The sequence below is a fragment of the Aegilops tauschii genome, chromosome 7 (genome assembly GCF_002575655.3).
Source record: "Aegilops tauschii subsp. strangulata cultivar AL8/78 chromosome 7, Aet v6.0, whole genome shotgun sequence".
Taxonomy (NCBI): Eukaryota; Viridiplantae; Streptophyta; class Magnoliopsida; order Poales; family Poaceae; genus Aegilops; species Aegilops tauschii.
The window spans coordinates 452,238,263-452,251,294 of record NC_053041.3 but is presented as its reverse complement, the minus strand read 5'-3'; the positions used below and the strand labels follow the sequence as shown (position 1 = coordinate 452,251,294).

The 13,032-nt window shown below is 43.5% G+C and overlaps 2 protein-coding genes across 3 annotated transcripts; both read left to right on the top strand.

The window, feature by feature from the left end:
• Positions 1 to 5,929: 5,929 nt before the first annotated feature.
• On the top strand, positions 5,930 to 7,294 carry LOC109733407 (uncharacterized protein At2g34460, chloroplastic). The gene is made up of 4 exons (XM_020292621.4): positions 5,930 to 6,267; positions 6,361 to 6,477; positions 6,617 to 6,889; positions 6,993 to 7,294. Exons 1-4 carry the CDS (start codon positions 5,968 to 5,970, stop codon positions 7,158 to 7,160), a joined length of 858 nt encoding a protein of 285 aa, XP_020148210.1. The 5' UTR covers positions 5,930 to 5,967; the 3' UTR covers positions 7,161 to 7,294.
• A 1,156-nt stretch (positions 7,295 to 8,450) lies between these two features.
• Positions 8,451 to 11,108, top strand: LOC109733408 (large ribosomal subunit protein eL20z). Of its 2 annotated transcripts, none has more exons than XM_020292622.3 (4): positions 8,451 to 8,747; positions 8,847 to 8,967; positions 9,516 to 9,630; positions 10,844 to 11,108. In XM_020292622.3, the coding sequence occupies exons 1-4, from the start codon at positions 8,585 to 8,587 to the stop codon at positions 10,904 to 10,906; spliced, it is 462 nt and encodes a 153-aa protein (XP_020148211.1). In that variant the 5' UTR covers positions 8,451 to 8,584; the 3' UTR covers positions 10,907 to 11,108. The 2 variants fall into 2 exon arrangements, with proteins under 2 accessions (XP_020148211.1, XP_020148212.1); XM_020292623.4 differs by lacking the exon at positions 10,844 to 11,108 and adding an exon at positions 10,457 to 10,789 and having other exon boundaries at positions 8,467 to 8,747.
• Positions 11,109 to 13,032: the final 1,924 nt, after the last annotated feature.

Sequence of the window (13,032 nt, the reverse complement as noted above, 5' to 3'; positions counted from 1 at the left end):
ATCTATCCCTGATTTGTTATAATTCATCACGAAGCTCTAGTAGCTTGGTGGCAGTGACTTTGGAGAACCATCACTATCTCATCTGGAAGATTAACTCCCACTCGATTCAAGCGATTGTAGTACTCCGACAATCTGAGCACATGCTCAACGGTTGAGCTTTTCTCCCTTAGTTTGCAGGCTTAAGAAACTTGTCAGAGGTCTCATACCTCTTGACGTGGGCACTAGTCTGAAATCCCAATTTCAGTCTTTGGAACATCTCACATGTTCTGCGACGTTTCAAAAACGTCTTCGGTGCCTCAATTCTATACCGTTTTAACATTACGCACTGAACTATCACGTAGTCATCAAAACGTGTATGTTAGATGTTCGCAACATCCACAAACGACGGTCGAGGTTCAGCACACCGAGCGGTGCATTAAGGACATAAGCCTTCTGTGCAGCAATGAGGACAATCCTCAGTTTACGGACCCAGTCCGCATAATTGCTACTATCAACTTTCAACTAAATTTTCTCTAGGAACATATCTTAAACAGTAGAACTAAAGTGTAAGCTACGACATAATTTGCAAAGACCTTCTGACTATGTTCATGATAATTAAGTTCACCTAAAATTATTTAATGAACTCCCACTCAGATAGACATCCCTCTAGTCATCTAAGTGATACATGATCCGAGTCAACTAGGCCGTGTCCGATCATCACGTGAGACGGACTAGTCATCATCGGTGAACATCTCCATGTTGATCGTATCTACTATACGACTCATGTTCGACCTTTCGGCCTCTTGTGTTCCGAGGCCATGTCTGTACATGCTAGGCTCGTCAAGTCAACCTAAGTGTTTCGCATGTGTAAATCTGGCTTACACCCGTTGTATGCGAACGTTAGAATCTATCACACCCGATCATCACGTGGTGCTTCGAAACAACGAACCTTCGCAACGGTGCACAGTTAGGGGGAACACGTCTCTTGAAATTTTAGTGAGGGATCATCTTATTTATGCTACCGTCGTTCTAAGCAAATAAGATGTAAACATGACAAACATCCATGCAAATCATAAAGTGACATGATATGGCCAATATCATCTTGCGCCTTTGATCTCCATCTTCGAGGCGCGGCATGATCACCTTCGTCACCGGCATGACACCATGATCTCCATCATCATGATCTCCATCATCGTGTCTTCATGAAGTTGTCTCGCCAACTATTACTTCTACTACTATGGCTAACGGTTAGCAATAAAGTAAAGTAATTACATGGCGGTTTTCATTGACACGCAGGTCATACAATAAATTAAGACAACTCCTATGGCTCCTGCCGGTTGTCATACTCATCGACATACAAGTCGTGATTCCTATTACAAGAACATGATCAATCTCATACATCACATATATATAATTCATCACATCCTTTTGGCCATATCACATCACATAGCATACCCTGCAAAAACAAGTTAGACGTCCTCTAATTGTTGTTGCATGTTTTACGTGGCTGCTATGGGTTTCTAGCAAGAACGTTTCTTACCTACGCAAAAGCCACAACGGTGATATGCCAATTGCTATTTACCCTTCATAAGGACCCTCTTCATCGAATCCGATCCGACTAAAGTGGGAGAGACAGACACCCGCTAGCCACCTTATGCATCAAGTGCATGTCAGTCGGTGGAACCTGTCTCACATAAGAGTACGTGTAAGGTCGGTCCGGGCCGCTTCATCCCACAATGCCGCCGAATCAAGATAATACTAGTAACGGCAAGAAAATTGAACAAATCATCGCCCACAACTACTTTGTGTTCTACTCGTGCATAGAATCTACGCATAGACCTGGCTCATGATGCCACTGATGGGGAACGTAGCAATAATTCAAATTTTACTACGCATCACCAAGAACAATCTATGGAGTCTTCTAGCAACGAGAGGGAAAATAGTGCATCTACATACCCTTGTAGATCACGAGCGGAAGCGTTCAAGTGAACAGGGTTGATGGAGTCGTACTCGTCGTGATCCAAATCACCGATGACCGAGCGCCGAACGGACGGCACCTCCGCGTTCAACACACGTACGGTTGGGAAGACGTCTCCTCCTTCTTGATCCAGCAAGGGGAGGGAGAGGTTGATGGAGATCCAGCAGCACGACGGCGTGGTGGTGGAAGCAGCGGGGATCTCGGCAGGGCTTCGCCAAGCTCAGCGAGAGGGAGAGGTGTCACGGGAGGGAGAGGGAGGCGCCAGGGGCTTGGGGTGCTGCTCCCATGCGCCTCCCCACTATATATAGGGGTGGAGGGGGCTGGTTTCTTTCCCTCCAAGTCCATTGGGGCATTGGCAAAGGTGGGGGAAAGAAATCCCATCATTTCCCTTCCCCGCCTATTGTTATCCCCCCTTTTTAGGGATCTTGATCTTATCCCTTCGGGATATGATCTTATTCCTTCTAAGGTGGGATCTTGGTGCGCCTTGACCAGGGGTGTGGGGCCTTGCCCCCACTACCCACGTTCATGTGGGTCCCCCCATGCAGGTGGACCCCACTTCAGAACCTTCTAGAACCTTCCCGGTACAATACCGAAAAATCCCGAACATTTTCCGGTGGCCAAAATAGGACTTCCCATATATAAATCTTTACCTCCGGACCATTCCGGAACTCCTCGTGACGTCCGGGATCTCATCCGGGACTCCAAACAACTTTCGGTTAACCGGATACTAATATCTCTACAACCCTAGCGTCACCGAACCTTAAGTGTGTATACCCTACGAGTTCGGGAGACATGCAGACATGACCGAGACGACTCTCCGGTCAATAACCAACAGCGGGATCTGGATACCCATATTGGCTCCCACATGTTCCACGATGATCTCATCGGATGAACCACGATGTCGAGGATTCAATCAATCCCGTATACAATTCCCTTTGTCAATCGGTACGTTACTTGCCCGAGATTCGATCGTCGGTATCCCAATACCTTGTTCAATCTCGTTACCGGCAAGTCACTTTACTCGTACCGTAATGCATGATCCCATGACCAAACACTTGGTCACATTGAGCTCATTATGATGATGCATTACCGAGTGGGCCCAGAGATACCTCTCCGTCATACGGAGTGACAAATCCCAGTCTCGATTCGTGCCAACCCAACAGACACTTTCGGAGATACCCGTAGTGCACCTTTATAGCCACCCAGTTACGTTGTGACGTTTGGCACACCCAAAGCACTCCTATGGTATCCGGGAGTTGCATAATCTCATGGTCTAAGGAAATGATACTTGACATTTGGAAAAGCTCTAGCAAACGAACTACACGATCTTGTGCTATGCTTAGGATTGGGTCTTGTCCATCACATCATTCTCCTAATGATGTGATCCCGTTATCAATGACATCCAATGTCCATAGTCAGGAAACCATGACTATCTGTTGATCAACGAGCTAGTCAACTAGAGGCTCACTAGGGACATGTTGTGGTCTATGTATTCACACATGTATTACGGTTTCCAGTTAATACAATTATAGCATGAACAACAGACAATTATCATGAACAAGGAAATACAATAATAACCATTTTATTATTGCCTCTAGGGCATATTTCCAACAAATAGATCGGTTGTATTTTTCATTGTCTTGCATACAACCTCCGACTGAAATGATCAAAAAGGAAAGAAAATCAACTTCCATGTTATTCACTTTTTTATTCGAGATAATCCTGAGTGACACCTCCACTAATATACCAAAATTTGACCACCACTTTTTCCTTAATTTTGCCAAATTTGGTGACTGATTAAGTTCTTTGAGAGATGAAACACGCATAAGGAATCCACAAAACAACACATCACCAAAATCGGAATACTAAAAACAATAATGTGAATTTATGGCCAGTAATAGCTATAAATTGATTAGATATATGCAATAATCGATAAAAAGAAATGAATGAAGTGGACGAAAAACACGCTACGTTTTAGACACTTCACTAATCTCAATGTCTTCTGTGGCTTTGTTAACGATAATAACCAACATATCGACAATGATGTTTAAAAAAATGAGTAAAGAATCCCCTTGTCGAATGCCATTTGTGGTCTGCAAGAATGACCTAATTTCATCATTCGGTTTAGTGGCTACGCTAACCTTTTAGACAATTTTAGCCACCCATACTCCCGAATAGAAGAAACCTCTTTCGTCAAAAAATTCTTCTTGTAAAAAGGATTGGAGTACATGACCATAAGCTTTCTCAAAATCGATTTTGCATTACTTGTTCTAATTTTTCAGTGGGAGCTCGTGTATATGTCTCATGTAAAATAACTACTCCTTCCACAATGCAGAGACTTGGAAAAATGCCATTTATGTTAGTTGTATGACTTTAAGAACAACCACGACAACATGATTAGTGCTTAGTTTGTGAATATTTTAACTAGGAAGACAACTACGAGTTGGGCCATGGCTCCCCCATGTTGTAAACATTCTTAAACCATCCCTAAACAGTATGTCGGGTTGATGAGTTTAGTCAATAAATTCTTATTTATGCCGTACTTCAATGCTTTTACATGTTTCATTGGCTCCCCTTTAAGGCTAGTCATAGTGGGAGTAACTTAGATAGTAACATAAGGCTAGTCATAGTGGGAGTAACTTAGATAATAACATAACACATCCCAATAAAAAATTGCTTATGTGACATGTGGAGTTAATGAGGAGAGAGATGCCTGTGGTAACATAATATGTTACTGTAACATAACACACCCCGAGATAAAATGAGTCTATATCTCAATTAATAAAGGCTTGCATGTTACTATCCATATGTTACTACCCATTATAAAGGTAGTAACATAGACTAGTAACATATACATGTTACTAGTCTAAGTTACTCCCCACTATGACTAGCCTAACACATCTCAAGATAAATTTGCTTATGTGGCATGGAGTTAATGAGGAGAGAGATGCTTGTGGTAACATAATATGTTACTGTAACATAACACACCCCGAGGTAAAATGAGTCTATATCTCAATTAATGAAGGCTCGCATGTTATCATACATATGTTACTACCCATTATGAAGGTAGTAACATAGACTAGTAACATATATATGTTACTAGTCTATTACTCCCCACTATGACCAGCCTAACAAAATTTCTTGCTCCGTTCCTGATTTTAACACCCTCATTTAACAAACTAACAGACAAAAATCTGAATTGTTGAAACCTAATGACCTAAGGGCCTTCCGAAAGAAGAGCTATTACCCCACATAATTTACACTACGAAGAGATAACACAACCTTATGGAAGTAATAAAAAAAGCTAGCAAACTAAACAGGGAAACCATCCAGACTTGACAATTTATTACTCCCTCTTTTCTAAAATACTCGTCATGATTTTAGTTACAGAGGGAGTATGTTGCATCGGAGAAGGCAGATGTCTTGCTTCCTATTGTTGAACGAAGATCGGCGCTTAAAATCAAGGACTTAGAACAGTTTTGCTAAAACACATATAGATGTGCCGTAAGTATTGCACATCTAAGTCCTATGACATTGATCTTACGTTGAGATTCGTGTGGATATTTTTTTTTCTTTTCTCTTTATACTTGATTCACTCACTTAGATGGACAATAACTAGAGCACATTTAGATGTATCCTAGACACACCCGACTTAGAAATACAAAATGTCAGTCGATCCAGCAAATAGGCGGATCCTCACACCTTGATCAATATTTAAGTATACAGACAAAACTTTATTTTTGAAATACTTCTGTATTCAAAATTTTAACACACATTGCATATACACTTCCTTTTTTCACATCTTCTTGACTTACAGTTAAAGGGTGATTTAGTCTAATTTCATCCAAACCAGGTTACATTGACATGATGATAATCATTACAGAACTTACACGGCAATTTGCTGGTCTAACCCTAGTTAATGTCTGCAACAAAGTGTACTACACAAACGAACAAGCAAGAGGATACTAGAGACATCTCAAACCAACAGACCCACAGGCCACACATAACCAATGGCCGGTGTTTTCCACGCCCCCACCGCCCGTCCCCGCCTGCCTCTCGTGCTCGCCTGCCTCTCCCCGACCACACGAAAGCTCCACGTCACCCGCCCGGCCGCCTCCGCGATGGACGAGGCGTCGGCGAGCGCTCCAGGCGCCAAGAAGACGACCACCGTGTTCGTGGCCGGCTCGACGGGGAAAACCGGCAAGCGCGTCGTGGCGAAGCTGCTGGAGAAGGGCTTCGGCGTCGTCGCCGGCACGACGGACGTGGGCAGGGCCCGCGGAAGCCTGCCTCAGGACCCCAACCTCCAGCTCGTTAGTTCATCTCTACTTCAGTACAGTCGCATTCCTACTCTTCTGCCAGTAGTCATGCCGTGAGACGCGTGTCGGCTGAATCCTGAATTGCAGGTCAGGGCCGACGTGACGGAGGGCGCCGACAAGCTGGCCGAGGCCGTGCGCGGCGTCGACGCCGTCGTCTGCGCGACGGGCTTCCGGCGGTCCTTTGATCCCTTTGCTCCCTGGAAGGTTTGTCCGCAACCGAAGTAGGAGTTCAGTTTCTTGCCTGAATGGTTCTGAACTTCTGATTGACATGCTCTTGCCCATGTAAAAAGAGTTAAGCTTTGCTCCTGCAAGTGATAGCTAGCTGAAAATTATGCTACTGCAGGTGGACAACTTGGGGACAGTGAACCTTGTGGAAGCATGCCGAAAGGCTGGAGTTACAAGATTCGTGCTCGTGAGCTCCATTTTAGTGAATGGGGCCGCGATGGGCCAACTTCTGAATCCAGCCTACATCGTGCTCAATCTGTTCGGCTTGGTGCTCGTTGCGAAGCTGCAGGCGGAGAAATACATCAGGGGATCAGGAATAAATTACACCATTGTGAGGCCTGGAGGGCTCACAGAACAGCCGCCCACTGGGAACATTGTCATGGAACCAGAGGTAAGCAATAGCCCGCAGAATTCTTCTCCATGGAACCTTGCTCTTCGAGAGATTGTTGCTCATACAACCAAACATACGATGTTCATTTGTGAATTATTTGCAGGACACTCTCTACGAGGGCTCCATATCGAGAGACCAGGTTGCAGAAGTGGCTGTGGAAGCATTGTTATGCCCGGAGGAGTCTTCCTACAAGGTCGTCGAGATCGTCACCCGAGCTGATGCTCCAAGCCGCCCCCTCAAGGACATGTTTGCTTCTATTAAACAGAAATGAGTTCTTGAGCCTAATTAGATAGGGACTAGTAGTAATGTGCCTAATACGGCGTCAGTCAAGTGTGTTGTTCTTCTAACTTGCAAGTCGTGGTTCATCTATTGAATTCAGAAGTATAAAACCTACCGTGTTTCGTCTGTGGAACTTCTTGCCGTAAAAACCTACAGTGTTGGTTTAGCCAAAGAGAGCCCACGACATCCCATCATATTCATTCAGTGCTCGACCGCATGGTTGGAAATTGGTTGCACGTTGGAAAATAAAAAATGGGTGTACAACACAACAATAGGAGAGAAGACACATGAATAGAGTGTTGTGTCATCTTGAATGCCACCACATGATTGCACGATATATGTGATTCAGTTCCACGCATGAGGTTGGAGTTGACGAAACAATTCCTACGAATTCTGATGGAAAAGAATCCTAAGAAAAAAATATATCCTATAAGCTGCGATCTACGAATCAAACAACACACGTACAATATCTTGGGCGACGCTTCCCCACCGTCAGATCAACCCCCATCGAATGTCCGCAACACCGATGATATTTCCGAAACATGGGCAATGTTGCAAAGCGTCCCTCATTTCACAACGGCCACCAACATGGCCGGTCTGCAACACCGGTGATGTTTTCAAAACATGGGCGATGTTGCAATCCGGCGACCTGCGTCATCAGCGCCTTCACAACCGACGATGTTTCCGCAACAATTGACATGTTAAAACCAGTGCACCAAACATACATGTTTTCGAAACATACTGGTAGTTGAAACATCACTGTCGGCATCCAGCCCTGCGCGGCCGGCACACAGCACCCCGGTAGCGGGGCTTGTAGCACAAGGCCACGGCGAAACCCCTTTTGTAGCGGCGGCGCAATGTCCCTTGCATCCATGAGGCCATCGCCTTGAAGCGGCACACGGGCTTCCGACGACAAGAGCTTCGGTGGGCGGCGGGCGGTACCTCCATGCCCGGTCCCCCTTCGCTCGCAGTAGCGTGTCTGAGGTGCGGCGGAGCGGCATTTGGGTAGAAGAAGAGGACAGGAGTGCGAGATATTGGGATGAACAAGTGGACATGAGAAGACTCATGTTTCTGAGAGAAAGTGGGGTCCATGGGACACGCGTTAAGCAAACAAGGCAGTCCACGCGTGACATGTTTTCAGCCGGCTGAATGCAAGCATTTCCGTATTTCTACGGATCAGATCCTCTAAATTTTCATAAAACCATTGAATTCGAATAAAAAAGGCCCTGGTGTGTTGAATCCACCCATCTAAAACAAATCATTATATTCAGTCCACCTCCCTGGTTGTCGCACGATAGACGGACGCGCTTCCTCCACCGTCTATATTCTTCCCCAAAACCGGCGACATTTTGCTCCCCTTCCAAAAGTACACAGCGCACACCACCACACCTCGAGATCTCTCCAAATCGTTCGTCCATGGCGATGCAACAGACCAGGGACCCCACCGCCAAGCTCCCCTCCGCCTCCCCCTTCGCCAGCGCCAGCCCTCCTCCCCCATACCACCACCACCACTACGGCACCTTCTCCCCTCCGCCGCCGCCGCCCGTCGCTGCAGCCGCCTACGACCCCTCCCTGAAAGGTCAGCGCTCCTTCTCTCGAACTGCCCACCAGCTCCTGCTCTTCTCCGTGGAGACTGAAACGACTCCTTGTGTGTGCGCGTCTGTGTCTTGGCGCGCAGGGCGCAGTGCTCAGGGCGTTGTTGCTTTCCCGTGCACTATCCAGCAGCAGGTCTTGGTGGAGGGCCTCCCAGTCCGGGAGCCGCGGCTGCCGTTCTGCGGCGTCGGCGTCGGCGGGGCTTTGTAAGTGCCCTTCCTTTTGGTGGTGTTTGTCTCCATTGCGATCGGTGTGGCAAAGCTTGAAGTAGGTAACAGTATGAGCACTTGGTTGCTACTTGGTATGTGAATGGGGGATTGCACAAGTAACTGTTTCATCAACAAATTGGGCGAGCAGCATTTGGAGGATATGCTCCAGGTCCAAAACATGCCATCCTTGCTAGTGAGAATTTGTAATCAAATGGTACTGGAATTGGATTATGATATAAGTTGATACAACAGAAGAGGATTATCCTAAACTGGCATAGTTAATTCTGGAATGTGTTGTGCTACTGTGCTGCTGTCTACTCCCTCCGTCCCATAATATAAGAGCGTTTTTTACACACTGCTGCTGTCTACTAGTGTAAAAAACGCTCTTATATTATGGGACGGAGTAGTAGTAAACTGCCATCTTTTAGCATCGGTATAATATTCATATTAAGGAGTTTGTGCAAGTTCATTGTTCTTACCTGCAAATTTAAAATGAAAGGACAATCAATCCATATTAAAGACTTTAGGTTGGTTTTGTTTTGAAGGTTCTTACTAGGGTTCTTCTTGGCTGCAATTCCCTGGTATATTGGTGCTTTTCTTCTATTCTTTGTTGCTTTGGATCACCGGGAGAAGCCTGGATTGATTGCCTGCACAGTTGCTGTAAGTACTCCATTTTCTAAAGCTTATCACATACTAGCATTTTCTTCCGGTGCAGAAGAAACAGGCTGTTGTTTGTCTTTTGTATAAAATGAACTGAAAACACTTAGATACTCATTAATGTTTCCTTACACGAATGCTTCCTGTAAAGTTGATTTCATAAAGCTGTGTGATCTTTGTTTCTGTAACTGAAAGTGCTTCTATCTGAAAAAAAGCAAAAAACTAAACGTGTTTCTTCTTCAGTTCAAAAAATATACCACTAGCACCGTTGACCTTTTTGTTAGTTACTCATGATGTGGTTGAGAAGTGCAACAAAAATCATCCATTAAGGGTCATTTTGAAATGTTAGTAGTAAGCAACGATGAACACAACATCCTACATCTGCGCTAGGATATTGACTTGTTAGCATATGTTCCCTTGGTTATTATACGCAGAAACAAAAACCAACCCAGCTGGAACAGTTGAAATAACATGGAGCTGCATCATTTTTGAGAATTTAGAGCTACGAGCTACAATATCAGAAATTGTCGCATGAGACATGAACATAGAACAAACGAGTAGTCTCGCTTACCATGAGTGGCTTCATCCATGCACTTCTCCGCTTGAGTGTGGACGTGCTGAACCCACTTTTCTAAAAATGCATTTTAAACACGTTTTAAAATGTAAAAATATTCAAAAGAAAATTCCACGCATACATCTTCGCAACATGTGTGCGCGGCACAAAGTTTTGTGAAAAAAATGTCTTTTGGTTTTGCCTCCGCAAAAAAGACAAATTTCAGTGCTTCTAAGTAGCGTTCCGCGACACATTTTTTTGTCTTTTTTTGCACAGGCCAAAGAAAAAGTTGTTTTTCCGCGAAACTTTCTGCGCGCACATGGAGTGTGAAGATGTATGCATGAGACTTTTTTCAGAAATTTTTGACATTTAGAAATAAGTTTTCCAAAGTGGGTTCATATGCCCATGGGTTCATCCATTCACTTCTCCGCTTATCATATGGCTTGATGTATATGCCTTTGGTTTAGTTTATGTCGAATGGTACATCTACAATGGCATGTCGCAATAGAAAGTTTGCCTCTCTCGACCTGAATGTTACACGGAGAGTTGTGCCAAAGAGATTGGGTCAATTGAACTGTTGAGATCAAGCTCGATGCCTGATGTTGTGTAGTGCATTTAAATAATTCCAGTTTTTGTTGGCTATAACGGAAGATTCTCCTGCAGGGCATTTTTGCAGTAGTCCCTTTCGTGCTCAATGGCATAAGAATGCGTCCGTTCTTTTTTTGAGAGCGAATGCGTCCTTTCTGGTGACGCTGGAACCTGGAAGTCGTCAATCCAGATTCTTAACGGCCTTATTCTGTCATGCTGGAAGTCGGCAATCCAAACCCACATGTTCCTCACCATATTTGTCATGTCTATAGTTGTACTATATACAGTTCATCCATGTGAATAACACAATCGATTATCCTATATCATTCACAGGGGCGTACATATGTGATCTGTGTGTTGAATTGTTAGTCCGGAAATTTATTTTCTGAGATATAGTAATATGTTGTAACTGTGGTAGCAAGATCGTTTGTTTTGAAGAGAAAGATTTTTTATTGTGAAATAAAATTTTAATAGAAAATTGTACTCCCTCCACTCACAAATATTAGATGTTTTGGATATTTTAATATGAACTAAATACAAATTGAAATGAGTGAACAAACACACTAAAATGTGTCTATATTCATCCGCTTTAGAAAAAATAAGTACTACTACATCTTATATTTGTGAACGGAGGGGCTATCTTAAAAAAACGTTGCTTGTGTCTGGTAACCGACGATGATGGTTCCAAAGGGTTCCAAAGTCACGGGAATAAAAGTAGAGATACTTTATCTCAGTGTATTTACCTCACAAATATAGCAATCAATCTTTTTATAATAACTCAACGTATAAATCACAGACACATAGCTATTCTGTCAATTTAAGCAATGACAGCAAATCTATGGTTTATAAACAAAACATAATCTTACTTGTCTATTTGTTTTGTATCAAGATTTGTCATGTATAGTCTTTTTATTGCGTTGGAAAATGGTTGAGCCCCGTGGCAACGCAACAATAGTAAATTCTTTAATATTAAATCAGAGTTGGTACGTTCTCCTCACCTCCCATCACCCCTTTCATGCTGGTTCCCGGACCCCCCCCCCCCCCCAACTACCACCAGATTCGCTCGACCCTCCCTGTTGGTCTTTTTCGGTCCACCCTACCTTATTTTTCCTCTCCACGCCCCTCCCCTGGTTTGGAATGATCTAAATTAAATCGGTAAATGCGCACGTGCAACGCACGTTAATATTTAGACAATATATTAATTACACGCGGATATTAGGTATGCCAATATTTGGTATGATATTAATTGCACGTTAAACACGTTTAACGCTCGCCATTGGAGCAGTCTAGGTCGTTAGATTGACTTAGTTTGATGGCCGAGATCAGTTAGATCTGCCTCTTTGGGTTTTTTTATATTGGTATATACTAGAAATTATGTGCTACATTAACTGGACCAAATTTTATGAGAGCCATCTACTGCATTAACTCAATCAAAACCAAATCTTGTCAAGACCTTAACTAAAACAACTTTCCTTGTCTTTCCATACACATACCCAAATCAAACTAATTCTTACCAAACTATCAACTAAATCAAAATTTAATTACCTTCTTCTATCCATAGTCAAATAAAATCAAATCTGATCAAAATATAGAATATAGTGGGTGTAAGGTATACGTCTGACATGATTGATGTTAAACTACTAGAATATGTATACCATTGTTTCAAACACGAGCAATTAGGCCTTCCACTATGTAATTGATGCCCAATATCTCAAAATCTTGCCACATCATTAGCGGTGCCCTGAGAAAATAATTTGGCACTGCTCCAGCAATGTGTGCTTGCAGCATGTGTAAAAGTAGGACCCACACTTGCATAAGAAGTGGTTGACACAACTGCCTTTTTTTCACACATCAAAGCTAAAAAAATACCACCTTATTGCATGGAGGAAGTGGGTATCGAAGCAACCAGGTGCTCCGGTTCCCTAATTTTTCCCTACGACATCAGCTGGGTAATGAAGGGCACCGGTGCCAAAATGAAGCAAAAGTGATTTTGGCACCGCTTTTGCCCTACATAGTGAAGGGCCTTAGTAGTTAGTAAAACATAGAGCGAGAGTGGGCCAATTTTTCTTCTTCTTCTTTGAAACTAAGGGTACCTTTGACTCAAGGGATTTCATATGATTTTGAAGGATTATAATCTTTGAGAATTTTCTTATGTTAGTTGTTTGATTCATAGGACTGACTATTATAAGAATTTTGTCTACAAAATTGTGTGTGCTATTTCCCATATAATTTCTAGCATCCACTCAAATCTTTTTGAACGAAAC

What these genes read in the sequence shown, in the direction of transcription:
- LOC109733408 (XM_020292622.3), top strand. Translation starts at nt 8,585, where the DNA reads ATGGCGATGCAACAGACCAGGGACCCCACCGCCAAGCTCCCCTCCGCC. An exon ending in CTACGACCCCTCCCTGAAAG is followed by an intron (nt 8,748 to 8,846) that starts GTCAGCGCTCCT and finishes CTTGGCGCGCAG; the next exon opens with GGCGCAGTGCTCAGGGCGTT. An exon ending in GTCGGCGTCGGCGGGGCTTT is followed by an intron (nt 8,968 to 9,515) that starts GTAAGTGCCCTT and finishes TTTGTTTTGAAG; the next exon opens with GTTCTTACTAGGGTTCTTCT.
- LOC109733407 (XM_020292621.4), top strand. Translation starts at nt 5,968, where the DNA reads ATGGCCGGTGTTTTCCACGCCCCCACCGCCCGTCCCCGCCTGCCTCTC. An exon ending in ATCCCTTTGCTCCCTGGAAG is followed by an intron (nt 6,478 to 6,616) that starts GTTTGTCCGCAA and finishes ATGCTACTGCAG; the next exon opens with GTGGACAACTTGGGGACAGT. An exon ending in ACATTGTCATGGAACCAGAG is followed by an intron (nt 6,890 to 6,992) that starts GTAAGCAATAGC and finishes AATTATTTGCAG; the next exon opens with GACACTCTCTACGAGGGCTC.